Source organism: Falco biarmicus, chromosome 1 (genome assembly GCF_023638135.1).
Source record: "Falco biarmicus isolate bFalBia1 chromosome 1, bFalBia1.pri, whole genome shotgun sequence".
In the NCBI taxonomy this organism is placed as follows: Eukaryota; Metazoa; Chordata; class Aves; order Falconiformes; family Falconidae; genus Falco; species Falco biarmicus.
Window position 1 is genome coordinate 31,211,807 of NC_079288.1, and position 16,713 is coordinate 31,228,519.

The following is a 16,713-nucleotide window of genomic DNA, read 5'->3' on the forward strand; positions in this document are numbered from 1 at the left end:
TCCTGGGCTGGCAGCGTGCTGAAGGCATGAAGCCATGAGAACGGCCTCGCCTAGAAGAGCAGGGCTGTTAAAGGAGAGTGTTTATTATGAAAATAGGCTACATGTTTCAGACATGGTCACATGTTCCTCAGTGTTTCCACTTCATAGAATAAAGCAGTTCAGCTGGCAGGAACCTATAACCATCACCTAGTCCAGCTGCCTGACCCCTTCAGGATTCATTTTGCTTTTAATTGTTAACAAACCTTTAGAATGTTTATCCCACTCTGATTTCTCAAATTTTACACCAGGAAATCAGACGTACAAGTTTCTGTACATTAGCTATATGCCTTATTAACTTCAGTTCATCTGAAAGGTGAGCAGATGAAAAATAAGCTTTTAATGATTTCAATTATGATTTTCCTGTAAAATTGCTAGAGGGAACTAGCTGTCAAGAAAACAGAAACTGTATTCAGTGAGGAACAGCAATTTTATTTAAATCTACTTCATGCGTAAGCATGATAGAACCCCAGTTTAACTTTGGCAAATATCACAACAAAAAAACCCAAACAAGCAGCCTATACAGAACAGTGAAAATGCCAAGGATACGGGCTCTCTACAGTTTCACTGCAGAGCAAATGGATTTAGAAGCCTCACTTGGGCTACATCATTTATAACCATATGATTAAATAAAGTTAGTCTTTCATGATCACTTCTTGACTTCGCCAAGATCTTCAATGCTATCATCATCCACCTAGGGAAAAAAAAAAAGCCAAAACACAGCATATTAAGTATATTTTCTCCTGACATGTCTCACTCAGCATTCACCACTGTACATGTCAGTGCGGGAGAAGCATGCAGCACCATCCTAGATTCCCTGCTGTAAATCCTACGTGAGTGACACAGGACATGGGACACAGCTGAGCCCATGGGCTCTCAGTAAAGACAGGCCCCCAGAGCTCTCTCGGAAAGAACTCACCTCAGGAAACACCGCCACAAGGGAGAGTCACAGCAAGCGCTTGCAATTACAGCAGTGCAACCAAACCTCTCAGCCATCAACATTTCAGTTCAACCCAACATTAGCTAACATTTTCTTCTGAAGCACAAGCGTGTTTTGTTTGTTGTAATTTTTAATTAATTTTCAATATTTTAAGAGATTCTGAAAAATAGGGTGGCAATATAAGAATATATAGGCATTCACTGTTAAGATAAGTGTCACAAAGAAACCAGAGAGATTTGACAGCTGGACATATCCCGACATGCCTTCCTCGCTGTAGTACCCACAATAGCAGCACTACATGTTTAGGAGTTACTGTTTCTTGGGACAATGGAACCAACATTTGACTTCAAGTTTGATCACCCCTTAACTTAGTCATTCGTAGGCGGGAATGCAACAACTAGTCTTTTATATCTGTGCAACAATCTGTGCTGCCAAAGGTGAAATGCTTTTTCAAAACCATTGGAAAGTCACAGGTTATTGTGGAAAACCAGAGCTCTGACAGAAGAAAGGGTTTATTACCTCTGGCCACTTCTCCTGGATTACATCGATAATGTCATCTGTAAAATCCCCCTGAATGATGATTTCGTCTTCTCCTGTTACTGAGGCACCACAGGAAAACTTCTGAGCAAAAAACCTTTGTGCTTCCTTAAGATCAATTTCTGTTTACAGGAAAATGGACAGTTTTAAGTACAGTCACTGTCATAAAAGTATTTTCTCAAGTTTAAAACCAAAATCTTGTTTTAATGGTTGAAAAACTAGTGGCAGTTTACAGTTGCTACAGTTTCTGTTGAAAGCAGAAGCCTGTTTACATACAAAACAACTGACTCTACAAACCTAGCAAACTTCTCAAGGTAAAAATTGCCGAATGTCCTCTGCACATCCTGCTTATGCAGGTGTGTGCTACATGCACTCACCAGAAAAGCGCATACAGAGCTGTTTAAAAAGCACCTCCAGTTCTGCATCACTTCCATAGTTATTGAACAAGTTTTTCCATAGAAGTGTTTCATTCTTTTCAGAAACACGTCTGAACAATTAAGATTGACTTCCAGCACGAAGATACGTACCCAGTTCAGATCAAGCTAGTGCATATTACTGATCCCACAAGAAAACCAACGATACTCTCATGCAGGAAACGTGTAAATATCTTGTTAATACAACCAAGGTTAAAACTTGCCTCTTTAACAGAATTCATGATCAACGTGTGAAGTAAGATATTGTTATATACACCAAGCGGCTATTTGCCGCTGACCCGAAGCTATGTAGGACAGCATTATTAGTGTACTAATTTGGTATAATTATGTATTGGTTATATTATACATACCAATTATATTGGTATATAATTACTTTGGCAATAATTCAACTGCGTTACTAGAAAGGCAGTTAAAGCCTTACTTCATCAGCCTTGAGAAGATGTAAAATTGTCAGTAAATATGTTATTGGTTTGCTGAAAATAAACGTTTTTATAATTAAAGACAGTAAGACTGCTCCAATGTCTAACAAGTGGACTGCTGTGGGAAGCCCTGTTTCAAAATAATAATACCTGTAACCCTGTTTGTTTGAAAACACCATGGAAATAAGGACTTTAATTATCACAGAGGGAAGTGAGTGTACCTTTGGCATGCTTTGGAACTGCTAAAAGCACCTTGGGACTCTCACCTTGCACAGATGGAAGCAGATCACTCAATATAATACAATCAGAAGAAATCTCATGAGGTTAAAGACAAGCACATCTAAACCCAACAAAACCCACGTAACAAAAGTCAACTCACCAAACGTTGCAAGGCCACATACTCTCGTGACATATTTTTTCTTCGCTCTAGGAATTTTAGCTATCGTAACTTTCTGTGGTACAGTCTTCTTTTTCTGTTTTATCTGACCTCTTCCACCTGTAAAACAGAGCATAAGGTTACATAATTAGTTAAATGATCTCACACTTCATCAAAGAAAAAAGCATGTAACATCAGATTTCATCCCTATAAACAAGAACTGCCACTTCAGTTTTTTTATTATTAAAAGGTCTCACGTAGTCATACTTCAATATTACAAGCAATAACAATATATGCGTGTCAATGTGTGTTCAAGTGCAGCTTGCACAGCAGAACCCTGCTACCATTATCAGAAAAGGGTTTTTCCCCACACTTTACTGATCACTGCACTACACTTCACCCTTCTTCCAGGAATTGTGCTGTAGTTGCAATCCTAGGAAAAAATTGTTACTTTCATGTTTTTCATAAGATTAAGATCCTTAGGGTTTGTGACTGAGGCAAAGCAACCTATGACCATTTACCGAGGACACGAGGAGACGTCTACTTGGGCCACTGGGTTAAACAGCAGATTAAGTTCTAGATACTGTGCACAACCCAGTCCAAACCATGTATCTTTATACGAGCCAGCACAAAACACCACACCTCTGAAACAGAAGCCAGCTACAGTAGTTGATTGCCAAACTTCCACATGATTTAACATCTTCTTTCTTACTGTCTGTTTCTAGGCCAACCTGAGGCAACATTTCCCATATCAGGCATTTATTAGCCCCAGTAAAGTTTGCAAAAGATATATTCCACTCATTAGGATTCTGCAAGTCAGATTAAGATCTCAGCTAACTTTGCATACACTCATCAAGTTACTCCAGGGTAACTAAAGTCTCATGTTCTTGAGCCTTCTCAGCATGAAAACCTAAAGAATTTCTGACAAGCAAACTAACCACCCCTTTTAGGAAACTAAACTCCTTTTCCTAACATGCAGCACTTTCAATTCTACATTACTATAAATCGCTATCTGATAATTTAAGACAGTAAACTGTCTTAAAATTTCCTCAGTAAATTTCTGCAGAGTCTTTGTAAATGTTTGTTTTTCCTCTCCCTCTTTAACAATCTCCTATCATCATACGTAACACCATACCATACGTTTTCATAAAATTTTAGATTCTAGGAGAAAATCCCTAAATATTTTATACACTATTTAGAATCAAACTAAAAACTAACTGCACCACACCACACGATAAATTCATGTTGAAAGAAAATGTCCTGAAGTCTCTGGGAAAAGCATCCAAGCTACAGAACATAAATTACTGTTGTCACTACATGTAACCTACTGACAAGGTAAACATAACTGGTTACCAAGACACAAAAATAAAACATCTGCAGCTATACATGACTTAAAATCCAAATCTTATTTGGCTATTAGCCATAATTTCTGACACACTACAGAAACAACTGACACTCCTTTTATGTATTATTATGTACATTATAAAAATAATAATTTATGACTTAATATTTATTTATATTAATATGCATTAACAGGCAAATGCATATTAACAACCCCAGTATTCTAATTTATAGTGGAAAGTATGTTAATTAATTAAACAGAAAGAACTCCAATGACAGAAAATACAAGTGTATTTGTTTCATGTATTTTCTATCTTCCATAGGTGTTTTTTAAAAATGTTTTTCGTTAATATTGTCGGGAAGAGACGTAGCTGTTAATGAAGACATAGGTGATAAGTGTTAAAAGCATAAAACCAAATCCTGTTCCATGAATACAGAGGAGGGGTAGAAGGAAAAAAAAAAGCAAAAGCAGTGTCACAAAGCATTAATAGAGGAAAGAAGTCCTGGTTTACCCTGCAAGCAACCTATAAACCGCTGTTAAACAGGGCAGAAACAAGTATTCTGGGAGGCAAGCCAGCTGATTTTAGGTTGAGAATTACTCCCTGAATAAGTGCAATAGCAATGACAGAAGCAATCAGACACATGACGCAGGGTCATCTTTCACTTGCTGTTCCTACTACCCAATCCTTCCACCAGCATACATCACCACACTAACTCTGCTACCACTGGAAGAAAGATATTTGACATCTTCCGTGCAGAGTCAAAGTGTAGCTAACAAACAAAATGCAAGAAATTTGCGCCACAGTCCAGACCAGCAGGTGAGAAAGGGATGCCCCAAACTGTGTATAAATCAGTACCACAATCAACTATTTAGACCTTGCCTCTCTTTTGCTTCTTCTTCTCCTCTTCTTCTGCAGTTCCTTGGCCTTCTCCAACCCCAGCCTCCTGTTTAGGTGAATTTTCTTAAATACATCAGAAAGGAATGGGGAGAAGAAAGAGAACAAAATGAGTGGTCAGACCACCACAGCCTTACAGAACAGGAAGTTAAGGTACAGTGATATTTTGCTAAATCCTAAACTCTTCGCTTAAGTGCAGCAGCCCCTTGACTGACAAGTGTTACACCTTCATTATAGCACTTAGGCAAACTAGATTTCAGAAAAGCGTTAACTCAAAGATACAGTTACAATTTCAATACAGCCTATTTACATAATTTCCAGAGAGACAGAAATTAATTACAGTGTTAATATTGAAATGCAAATTTCAATTTTATTGAAATTGAAGTGCAAATATTCAAATGCAAATCAACAAGTTTCCTATTCTTAATGACCTTTCCTCCAACCACCCACAGTAGATTGGACAGACATAAAATCCAGTGAACTAATTAGATGAGAAACAAGTATGTGGATAACTGGTTACAACAGGAACCTTAAAGCTCAAACATTATTACTGAAACTACACTTTGTTTATTCAGTGTTTTCTGACATTATCAAACATCCACAAACATTCACAGTATCCAAAAGCATGGAAGACACCTAAGAAAATTATTAACTTTCACACTTGATACAGCAGGAAAAAGGAAGAGATGAGAATTGGAGAAGCTCAAAGATTTCTGAGTGTGTCTAAGGGCACGTATCAGCTAGAAAACAGAAAAGATTCTTACCTACTGTAAGTTTTGCAAACTCATCTGGAAAATTCTTTTCTAACCATTGTCTGCATTTGGTCACATCAGGCATGTACTCGCAGTACTAGAGAAGAAAGGTCGTATGAACATTGTTAGCACAGTACAAACTACATCACAAATACACCAAAATACATTTGCTATTCAGCTCAGCCATTTCTCCTTAAGACAACTGAATACAAATACTATACCAGAGCACATAAGAAACCTTGTGTAATCCTAAAGATGACAGTGGCTGAAGCACAGAACTACCACAATTAAGAAAAGCCAGAAAAGATCAGAAAGCATCATCACAATTAGGAATCACAGGACAGAAAGAAGAAACTCTAACAACAAAAAAAATTAACTCACCTCTGTTGGCAATGAACAGACTGGAGAAAGAAGGGAGGGGAAAAAAACAGATTACAAAAAGAACTTCTCCACTTACAGACTTAAGAGTTAAATTCAAAATTACGTTTTACAGTTAGGGATGACTTCTTGCATCATAACTTCTGGTTATAACCACACATTGACTTAAAAAGCTTACTTTATTGATACAACTTTATATTTTAACTTTTGTCTCATTAGTCATTTGCTCACGTGGTCTGCATTAGGATAAAACCATCACAGCAAGAGCAGCCAGTCAACGAAGGAAGGAGATGCCTACAGCTTTGGAAAAAGTTACAGAAAAAAACACCAGTTCTACCTAAGGCGAAAGATATACCTAATAAATTACCATATAATTTGCTTAGCTTTCTGTTTCCCAAGAGCTGTCAAAGACCAGAAGAGGGGACTGAGAACAAATCCAAACCAATTGTGCAGACTTTCACACACAACAGGGATTCCTTCCTAATCCTCTGTATTCAAGCCGAAAGCAAAATAACGTATTTATCTAAAAAAATATGTCATGATTATTTACTTCCCTTTTAAACTTCATCCACATAACATATGTAATGAGTAAACAATAATTCTAAACACAGCGCAACAATTACTTTTCATGACTTCTAACTTTATTTCTTATTGTTATACTAATGCTTAGAGGCCTTTTCTGTGCTGAAGGCTTTACTGGCTTTCTGCAGGAAGAGATCTCTGCTTGACATTTTGCAATCTGAGCACCACTCCCACTTCTTTTACACATGGAAAGCTGTTAGTACCTCCACCTCTCAGAGGGAAGACCCTACGTACCCTACATTTCTCCACAATTGCTTTAGATAAAATACATAACACAAGCTATTTCAGAAAGGTCAAGCTGACTGTGGTCTAGCTTCTCAATAAAAGCTGACCAAGTCTCTGATTCTCTCATGCTTTCTGCTAGGCTGCCCTCACAAACAGCACATTGTAAGAATCGTGGATAACTGCCCCTTCAGCACTTGCCTCCGCAGTAGAGAACCCGAAGAGGATAGTCAGCATCTGACCTGGCACCGCTCCTTACGTCTCCTCTGCAGTCAGGGACCACAGGCTCAGCTACATCTGTGGCCATGTCACAAGCCTGGAGGTCACAGAATGAAAGAATCAGGACCTCATTTCTGGGTTAAAGCCATTCACATCTTTCCCAGCTCAACAAGAATCGCAGACAGTGACAAATCCCAGAGAAAACAGGCACAATAGTATAGAGTAGATGAGGGAGGAAAAAATAGGAGTCAAGAAATAAATGAAATAATATGGGGAAATGGCTCCAAAAGATAGGAAGCAGTATGGAATTCTAACATAAGGGGAAAAAACCCAAAGTGACACAAAATGCAGAGTAAAACGAAGAACAATCTGTGACAACACCACATGGAATTCAGAACATACTGGATTAAGCGAAACGTCAAGTATCATGTTAAACCAGTGGCATACAGACAGTAGGTGCACTGGGGGAGCGGGGGGAGGCACTGCCAGTGTATTAGCAAAGAAAAAGGGTCATTTCAATCAGTGTCAGCTGAGTTACAAGCTGATCCTAGGACACTGGCAAAAAACCCCAACAAAACAAACTCAACCCACTAATATACTTAATAATGGTTTACACACACACATTTAGGCAAGAGGCTTAAAAAACAGGAGTCAAGAGGGAAGGGTTTTGCAATGCACAAGAAGTCTCCCAGGATCATGGGAGCAAGCAGGATACGTGCGTGGAAGACTCAGAGCCAGGGTGCTGCACAAGCTGTGCCTGGGCAGTGAAGACTGCTGAGGGAACACACCAGGGTGCCAAGGGTGGGGGGTTTGGGGCAGGGGCCACAGGGAAATGCGCAGACAGTCACAGTGAGGGGAAGGATGCTGGAGTACTCATGGAGATCCCGAATCAGGGAGTGGGGAGGGTGCTGGGCAGTAGGGGGTTGTAGAAGTCGGGGGGAAGGGTGCTGGGGGGCCAGACATGCTGGGGAGCAGAGACATGGGGGGGAAGGGCAGGGCTGAGGGGGAAAGAAAAGGGGGGTCAGCGCTGAGGGGAAAGGGAAAGAAAAGGGGGGTCAGCGCTGAGGGGAGGGGAGAGAAAAGGGGGGTCAGCGCTGAGGGGAGGGGAGAGAAAAGGGGGGTCAGCGCTGAGGGGAGGGGAGAGAAAAGGGGGGTCAGCGCTGAGGGGAGGGGAGAGAAAAGGGGGGGCAGCGCTGAGGGAAAGCGAGGGGGAGCAGAACACCGGAGCGGGAAGGATGCTGAGGTACGAGCGGTGAAGGGGGGTGAATGCGAGGGCAGGCGGAGCCGCGGTACCGGAGGAGAGGGAGCGGGCCGGTGCCGGGAGATGAATACCGGCAGCTGCGGGGGGGAGGCCGGCCGGCAGGACACCGGGGCAAGGCCGGCCGCCGCTGGGACGGGGCAGCGGCGGAGCGCCGCTCACGCAGAAAGAGGGGGGGGGGGGGAGCCCAGGGGCGGCAGCGGCATGGCGTTACCCGGGAGGCCCCTCAGGCCGCGGCGGCGCGGCAGCTCCTCCTCCTCCTCCGGCGGCGGCTCCACACACCGCGCGGCACGTGCGCCCTGGCCAGCGCCGCCGCCGTCTCGCGAGAGCCCACGCGGCCTGACGGGGCGCGGTTTGAGCCCGCCGGCGCTCCGTACTAGGGGGGGAGGTGCACCATAGGCCACCCGGGCCATGTGACCAAGCAGCTACGGGCCGCCGGAGCGACCATTTTGCCTCCGCTTTGGCGTTGCTGGGAGGCCGCCGGCCCAGCGCGCCGCCATGCCGCGGTACGCGCAGCTGGTGATGGGCCCGGCGGGCAGCGGGAAGGTGAGGGGGGAGCGGGCGGCGGGGAGGAGAGGTCGGCCGCGGTAGCGACAGCGTTTCCTGACGGCGTCTGTGTGTGTGTGCTTTGCAGAGCACGTACTGCGCCACCATGGTGCAGCACTGCGAGGCGCTGGGCCGCGCCGTACAGGTGGTCAACCTGGACCCGGCGGCCGAGCTCTTCAACTACCCCGTCATGGCAGGTGAGGTGAGGGCCGCCGCCCCCCCCGAGGGAACGGCACCCCCTGAGGAACGGGACCCCCCCCTAAGGGAACGGCCCCCCCGGAGGGAACGCCCCCCCCAGCGCCTCCCTTCTCTGTCCTTCCAGACATCCGCGAGTTAATAGAAGTGGACGACGTCATGGAAGATGAATCCTTAAGGTTTGGCCCCAATGGTGGCTTGGTGTTTTGCATGGAATACTTTGCCAATAACTTTAACTGGCTCGAGGAAAGCCTTGGGCACGTGGAGGATGACTATATATTGTTTGATTGCCCAGGTAAACAAATGCCGACGTTTTGGTGTCGTTTTTCATGTGCCACATAAAATTCCCAGTGCTTTTTTGTTGGTCATAATCATTCACGTTGGTTTTTTTTGCATTGTAACAGCTGTCAGGGTCACTTTCAGGTGTTTCGGGAGTGAACTTGGTCCCAGGCTCACCTTGTTGCAGATTATCTTAAAGTTTTGCTGAATCTTTCTATATTTTGTGTTTGTGAAACAGTTAGCTATAGGAGCATTTTGATTTTAAGGAGCTGACCTCCATGTCAGCATTATGTTAGCACTTAACTAACCAATGACATATGAGTTGCTGTGCTGTTTGTTATCCAAGACTGTGTTACTTGAAGTCCTTACTCTGTAGACCATAATAACCTTACTTTACAGACCATAGCAAGAGGACTTAGGTTCTGTTGTATATAGGATGAGCTATTGGACAGTTTGGCAAGGCCGATAGCTAACCAACCAACTTGGCAACAAAACTTACTTTTATAATATTAAAAGTCATGCCCACAGGTCAAGAAGACCCTTGCCCAGGTGAAGACCCTTCCCCTGCGCAAGTGTAGTAACAGAAGAGGACAACACAGCAGATATTATAATGATACACAAATCAGTAACCAGTCATCGTAACTGGGAGTGTACAACCTTGTAATTTCATGTATAAATGTAACGGTGAAATCTACACAGGTGGGCTTGGTGTGTGGAGATGCCACCGAGCACCCAGCACTGCAGTGAAGGAGTGCCTGCTTCTTAATGCTGCAGTGGTGTTCAGAGGTTTGATTCCCAATCTTGGTGACAACCTGGGTGACCGCACTGGTGTTTGATCGCACCCTATGGTGTGGGAACGCTGGTGGCAACCACTAACGAACGCTAACTGGAGGTCAAGAGGGGGAAAGAAAAACCCTTTTCTTTCTTTTGCATTTCACCAGCGTAAGTTCACCCAAAGACAGAGCTGTCTAAAAAGAAAGAGAATGCTTTCTTTATCGTTTTTTATTTATATTAAGTGCAGTGCCCATATCTGTGTAATGGTTAACTGTGAACTGTTCCTGTGAGCTTCACATTTCTGCAGACTGATACCCTACGTGTGCCCTAGGTCAGATCGAACTCTATACGCATCTGCCAGTGATGAAACAGCTGGTGGATCAGCTTCAGCAGTGGGAATTCCGCGTCTGTGGAGTTTTTCTTGTGGATTCTCAGTTTATGGTGGAATCTTTTAAGGTATGCATTTGAAATCTGTCGTAAAAGTTCATACTGATAAAGAAAAATAAATCTGAGGAATTTAGGGAGCTGGGTTTGTTTAGCCTGAAGGAAAGCATGCTAAGCCAGGGGAGGTCTGATTGCTGTCTTCAGCTGCCTCAGATGTAGGTTGCGGCAAAGAAAACTCCAGCTGGATGTGAAGAAAAGCTGCACTGCAAGAGTGGTCAGGCCAGAACAGGGGCACAGAAAGACTTTGTTAGGTGCATTCATGGAGTTACTCAAAACTTGACTGGGCAAAACCCCTGAGCAACCTGATCTAACTTTCAAACTGGCTCTGGTTTGAGCAGCTGTATGAACCAGATAACTTCTAAAAGTCCCTTCCAACCTACATTCCTCTGTGATTCTGTGAGAGCTTTCTCGGATCTGGAGAGAGCCACTTTCCCCAAGCAAGAATCCCCAGAAGGGCTTTGGGTTATCTTAATGCGCCTTTCAATGGCTGATCCAGATTTGAGCTCTGGAAGCAGATGACAGAGGGATATTTGGCACCTCCCTTTTCCAACAGAGAGGTGCACTCCTCATACGAACACATCTTTGTGTCTATGTTTCATATAGTCTGAATGTTGGTGTTTTGTTTTTCTGTACTTAACTACATAATTTTTCATTCTCCTTAAGTTTATCTCTGGAATTTTGGCTGCACTCAGTGCAATGATCTCTTTAGAGATTCCACAGATTAACATCATGACCAAAATGGATTTGCTGAGCAAGAAAGCCAAGAAGGAAATAGAAAAGTAAGTTAAAATTACTTACTCTGTAGTGTAATATATTGAGGCAAAATTCACTCAAAATTCAGGCTCACGTTTCCCACAGTTGAAACATACTCTTTTGGAACAGGAAGAGATGCATTTGTTTTACATTGAACATAGTCTTTAAATGTCTTGATAGAATGCTTACAATTTAGCCAGAGTCAAAAGGCTGGCTCTGTGTTTTTACTTATCTCTGGATTTTTCTGTAAATAATTACCTTGAATAACTTATGTCATTCTGAATGACGTTCCAGGATACTGTGCTTCAAAACCTAAACCAGAGGTGATACTGTGAGTTTTTTTGGTACTGAACATACTGAGTTACTTGCATGTTCCTTTTGCATTTATGCTAAAATTACCAAATTAAAGTTTTTCCCTGTGGCCTTCCTCAAGCTTTCTTGAGTATACAAGTACATTAGCTAAAAGAAAATACAAACCACTTCAGTTGTTCCTACTGGCAATCATAGTCTGAGTTATTCAAATACTTACAAAACCTATTTTTAAACATTTGTGATAGGAAGTTAGTTCATTCAGATCAAAGAACAATAGGTGGTTTTCATAGCTATATAAAAGCACAATGACTCATTTGCTCTGTGACCAAGGATTCTTTTGATGCTAGTGATGACTTTGTTTCTCTCAGGTACTTAGATCCAGATATGTATTCTATGATTGAAGATTCTACAAATATGTTGAAAAGCAAAATGTTTAAAAAACTGACTAAATCTATATGTGGATTGGTAGGTATATTGCTTTTTGACTGGTACCTTTACATTCAGTCCTGTATTTATAAACCACACTGTATGGGGTTTGACTTCATTGCTGTTACATACTTTACGTAGTATAATAATTCTCCCCCCTCACCCCAAAACTATGTATTTACCTACCAGACTTACTAACAAAGCCAGGATTTAAAAGATTCTTAGGCACTTGAGCATTTTACTTCTTGCCTACTTAAACTCAGTTTTTGATTTTTTGTCAGATTAGCATAAGATTCTTAATACTACTTGGATTATAGCCAGTGCATTTTTTGTGAATCCTATTAGCAATTTTGGAAAATGGCTTTTTCTGCTGTGTAGAACTTAGGACTGACAGCCAGGTGTTCTGAGTGGGGAATTGCTATTGGTTTGCAGTGTGGCTTTACATGGTATTTTAGCAGTCCAGCAAGTGTGGTTTAAGGAAGTGGCTTAGAGTGCTGTGATTGAGAATTAACTTGCTGCATTCTCCTACTAACATCCTTGGAATCCTTTCTCTAGATTGATGACTACGGTATGGTTCGATTTCTACCTTTTGATCGCTCTGATGAGGAAAGTATAAACATAGTTCTGCAGCACATAGACTTTACCATTCAGTATGGAGAAGATCTTGAATTTAAAGAACCAAAGGTAAGGTATTTCTGATAAGATTAAAAAGTTAATAATGATCCATAATGTAAGTTGTAAGATAAATATATCCTTTGCCTTGCTAATAAATTATTGTCTTAGTATGGTTGAAAATAAGCCACGTTTAGTCTTTCAGTGACAATGCTTACATTGTCTTCTTTTACAATTACAAAAGTGAAATTCTTTAATATCATCTTGCATATGCAGACTGATCAAATGGTTGTGTTTTAAAAGTAATGCTTTCGTTTTTAAAAATAATGGAATTTTAAACTTTCAAAGGTAACAAAGGACCATTAAGGTTACTAAGATTTGTTCCTCCATGACTGTTCAAACTCCCTTGAAAATTCCTGTGTTGAATCCATGTGTTGCATACGAGATACAGATTAGGAATAAATTCTATCATGTAAGATACATGGTAGAAGAACGCTGTGTTAAAATCTGTTCCAAGCCCTGTCTAGTTTTATTATGCAGCTCATAAATCCTCAGGAATAAGTCCAGTGCTTCTATTGCATTTTTTTAATTGTTTTGTACTCTTCAGGTATGCAAAATACCTGGATCTAGATTTTGAGCTATACAGTTTCAATAGCTCCAGAAACAAATTGCTTTTCAGAAAGTTTTGCTACGTGTTCTATGGAACCATATTAGACATTGTTCCTGTTGTGGTTTCTAAAGCAAAACATTGCAAAATGTCACAAAACAGTCTGCAACAGCCACTAGGAATGAGTCAGCTTTTACCTTTTTCATTTTCTTTTTGGCAGGAATGCGAAGAAGACAGATCTGCTCTTGTGGATGAATACTTTCAAGACCGCGTGGATGAGTGAAAAACAGATGCTCAAAAATGGGAGCAAAATACCTTGCTTGTGTTAAAAAAGAAAAAAGAAAAAAAATCCACCCCTGCACAAACATCCTTAATGTCTTATCTGTAAGGTAACTAATCCTTACAGTGAAGTGAGCTATATGACCTCATAACTATTTTAATAAATCGTTTTTATTCTTATGCTTGTGTGTTAAAATACATAGGCTAGCATTAACACATATAAAAGTTCCTACATATAGACATGTCTCATTTAAGCATGGGAGTGCTTGAAAAAAACCTAATCATTTGCAAAAGAGGAAAAAGCCCATCGTCGTATGTTGTAATAAACCTCTATCCCCAGTACTGAGTAGTTAGTTTCGTTATTAGATGAAAGAATTGTTGTAAAGGGTGAAATTTGAACTTCATGAATGGAACCTGAATTAGGCAAAGAGATGACTGGCAACTTCAAATGGACATCTGGTCAGTGTGTGGTGTCTCACCCTTCTTGAAGAACATGAGTGTTTCACGTTCACTTTGGAAGAGCCTAGATTTTAAGCCACCTTAAGGATACTTTTGGTGCAACTTGCACATGGCTTTAAGTGGTTGTTCATACATCAGTAACATCCTAAGCACAACACAATACTTAATAAAAACCAGTTTAAATAGAACTCGGCAATGTCTTGTGCAATCATGTTAGAAACTCAGTTAACGAAGAATTCAGCAACAAATACGTAAGCTTTTTTTTCCCCTGGAATAAAGAACTCATACTCCTACTATGGACATACGTTACCTCTATAGTACAATGTCTGGTGCTTTCAGAGAAGCAAAACTTATACCTCCAAAGAACATACTTGACTGAAGTAACTAAATACATACTAAATTGGTCTTGGGAATTTTTCAGGCAAGTAGCGCCAATTCTGGAATTGGGTGTACTGCTAACAGACTCTTCATATCAGATAATAATTAAAGCCCTATGGGAAAAGGTACAGCTGAATTTGCCTCTCACTGTTTACAGTTCTTGTGTATGTACAGACTGTTCCTGGGGTGCTTTGAGTGTTTCAATACATGTTTACTGCTGCTTCTAAAATCTGTGAGTCCAATTTATTAGCTACATTCAGCTGAATTTCAGGATGTATTTTTTTGCTGCTTATGCCCAACCTTTCCTTAATCCTATGGAATGTGATTTACTCATGGAATCCTTGAATTAAAATATTTTCCTGAAAGGGCCTCATGCTTGTGAAATGCTTAACATCAGTGAATGCATATATGTAGGCATATCATCTGTCTATATATATATCATGTATTAGAAATTAACCCCATCCTCACAAAATATGAGCAGCTGAGTATTTCAGTAGAATAAGAACAACTGATGTCATTTTGTAGGAGCAGTTTGGTTAGTTAGCAGATACCTGAGTGCAAGGATACCCCTTAACGGAAACAAAATCTAGGATTGAATATTTGGAGGCAAATGCACTTACCTAAAGCTGGGGTGCAATAGCAGCTTGGCACAGGGCTTACTTCTGTAGTTTTCTTGCTTCTAGTCCAGAAGGCATACTTTTTTTCTTATTCAGCAGTAGAATTTGTTGTTCATGTCTATTTAAATAAATGGTTACATGGTCATACTGTTGATACAGTGCTTATTGCTGAAGTAAGGATCTGCTTTTTTCAAAGCAGAGCTAGAAGAGGGAGAGGGGTTCAACAGACCAGCAAATCCTGCATGTCTAGAGGAAAAGGACTCCCCAAAATGTGTATGTGGAGGTCAGGGAGGATTGCATGGGATCTTTTAAATGGGAACAAAGAAAAACTGGGAAATAAGATGTCACCTAAGAGCTATTCAGATGGATTTTCAAAGCCAGATTTCAAAAAATGGCCAGCCTTACAACCTCTGCAAGCCTCATGACACCTGGCATTTCTAAAACCTTACTCCCGGCACCAGACATTGGTGAATGTGGAGATTTCAAGACAGTCATTGCAGTCACAAGAGGTGAAAAAAAATCAAGTCTTCAGAGCTTTGAAACATGGGTCCAAAAGCCCTGAATATATTTGTTTACTAGCTATGGTGTAGGTTAACCTCCAGATGGAGCAAGTCTTTATGCCCACATGGAGCTAATCGCATGTTGGCGGGACATCCTCTGGCTGAACTGAACCATGCAAACGGGAAAACTTTGGTGGCTTTAACTCACCTCCAGACTGGCACATCCTGGGGCCTAGCCAGGCTTGTGACGTCGAAAGGCCAAACCCCGGGGTGCTGCAGCCAAATTACTTTGACTCACCTTCCAAATCTCTCCATCTCCTCTCCCTGACTCATGCTGTGACTCATTTAGCAGTAGATAAATTCAGCATGCTGGATCGAAGGGAAGGGTATGGCTTAATAGTAACAGGAGCATGCACCTTAAAATCACTCTGAATCCCCCCAGATCCCTGCCACATCCCTCCAAATCCCCACCATATCCCCCTGAATCACCACTACATCCCCCCAAATCCCCACTGCATCCCCCAAATCCCCACTGCATCCCCTGAATCACCACCACAGCCCCCTGAATCACTGCCACATCCCCCAAGTCACTGCTGCATCCCCCCAAATCACCACCGCATCCCTCCAAATCAATGCCGCATCCCCAAAATCGCTGCCACATCCCCCAAATCACCGCCGCATCCCTCCAAATCACCGCTGCATCCCCCAAAATCACTGCCACATCCCCCGAACCATGAATCACTGCTGCATCCCCCCGAATCACCACATCCCCCAAATCACTGCCACATCCTCTGAATCACAGCCACATCTCCCGAATCACAGCCGCATCCCCCCAAATCACCACCGGATCCCTCTGAATCACTGCTGCATCCCCCCATATCACCACTGCATCCCCCGAATCACTGCCACATACCCCCGAATCACAGCCGCATCCCCCCAAATCACCACCGCATCCCCCCAAATCACCGCTGCATCCCCCCAAACATGCCATGTCTGGCCCCATTCTGTGCTTCCTTGCCCCGAGTGCCCCACGCAGGGGGTCAGATCAGGCAATGGCCACGAGCGCTGGGGAGTGACGGGGCTGCGAGCCGAGCATCCCCCCTCCGCGCCGGGGGGCTTGCCTCTGCCAGCGAGCAACCCGC

The 16,713-nt window shown here is 42.2% G+C and overlaps 2 protein-coding genes across 5 annotated transcripts; one reads left to right on the plus strand and one right to left on the minus strand.

Annotated features, from left to right (window-relative positions):
• Positions 1 to 447: 447 nt before the first annotated feature.
• On the minus strand, positions 448 to 8,740 carry DENR (density regulated re-initiation and release factor). Of its 3 annotated transcripts, none has more exons than XM_056342977.1 (8): positions 8,605 to 8,740; positions 7,115 to 7,229; positions 6,113 to 6,132; positions 5,744 to 5,828; positions 4,965 to 5,045; positions 2,746 to 2,862; positions 1,496 to 1,635; positions 448 to 730 (listed from the first exon to the last, which is right to left on the minus strand). In XM_056342977.1, exons 2-8 carry the CDS (start codon positions 7,218 to 7,220, stop codon positions 686 to 688), a joined length of 594 nt encoding a protein of 197 aa, XP_056198952.1. In that variant the 5' UTR covers positions 7,221 to 7,229; positions 8,605 to 8,740; the 3' UTR covers positions 448 to 685. The 3 variants fall into 3 exon arrangements, with proteins under 3 accessions (XP_056198952.1, XP_056199039.1, XP_056199127.1); XM_056343064.1 differs by lacking the exon at positions 8,605 to 8,740 and adding an exon at positions 8,426 to 8,560; XM_056343152.1 differs by lacking the exon at positions 8,605 to 8,740 and adding an exon at positions 8,465 to 8,538.
• Positions 8,741 to 8,776: 36 nt separating this feature from the next.
• On the plus strand, positions 8,777 to 13,797 carry GPN3 (GPN-loop GTPase 3). Of its 2 annotated transcripts, none has more exons than XM_056342755.1 (8): positions 8,777 to 8,936; positions 9,025 to 9,133; positions 9,259 to 9,426; positions 10,516 to 10,640; positions 11,292 to 11,407; positions 12,062 to 12,158; positions 12,675 to 12,803; positions 13,559 to 13,797. In XM_056342755.1, the coding sequence occupies exons 1-8, from the start codon at positions 8,889 to 8,891 to the stop codon at positions 13,619 to 13,621; spliced, it is 855 nt and encodes a 284-aa protein (XP_056198730.1). In that variant the 5' UTR covers positions 8,777 to 8,888; the 3' UTR covers positions 13,622 to 13,797. The 2 variants fall into 2 exon arrangements, with proteins under 2 accessions (XP_056198730.1, XP_056198810.1); XM_056342835.1 differs by having other exon boundaries at positions 8,787 to 8,896.
• The last annotated feature ends 2,916 nt before the right edge of the window (positions 13,798 to 16,713 follow it).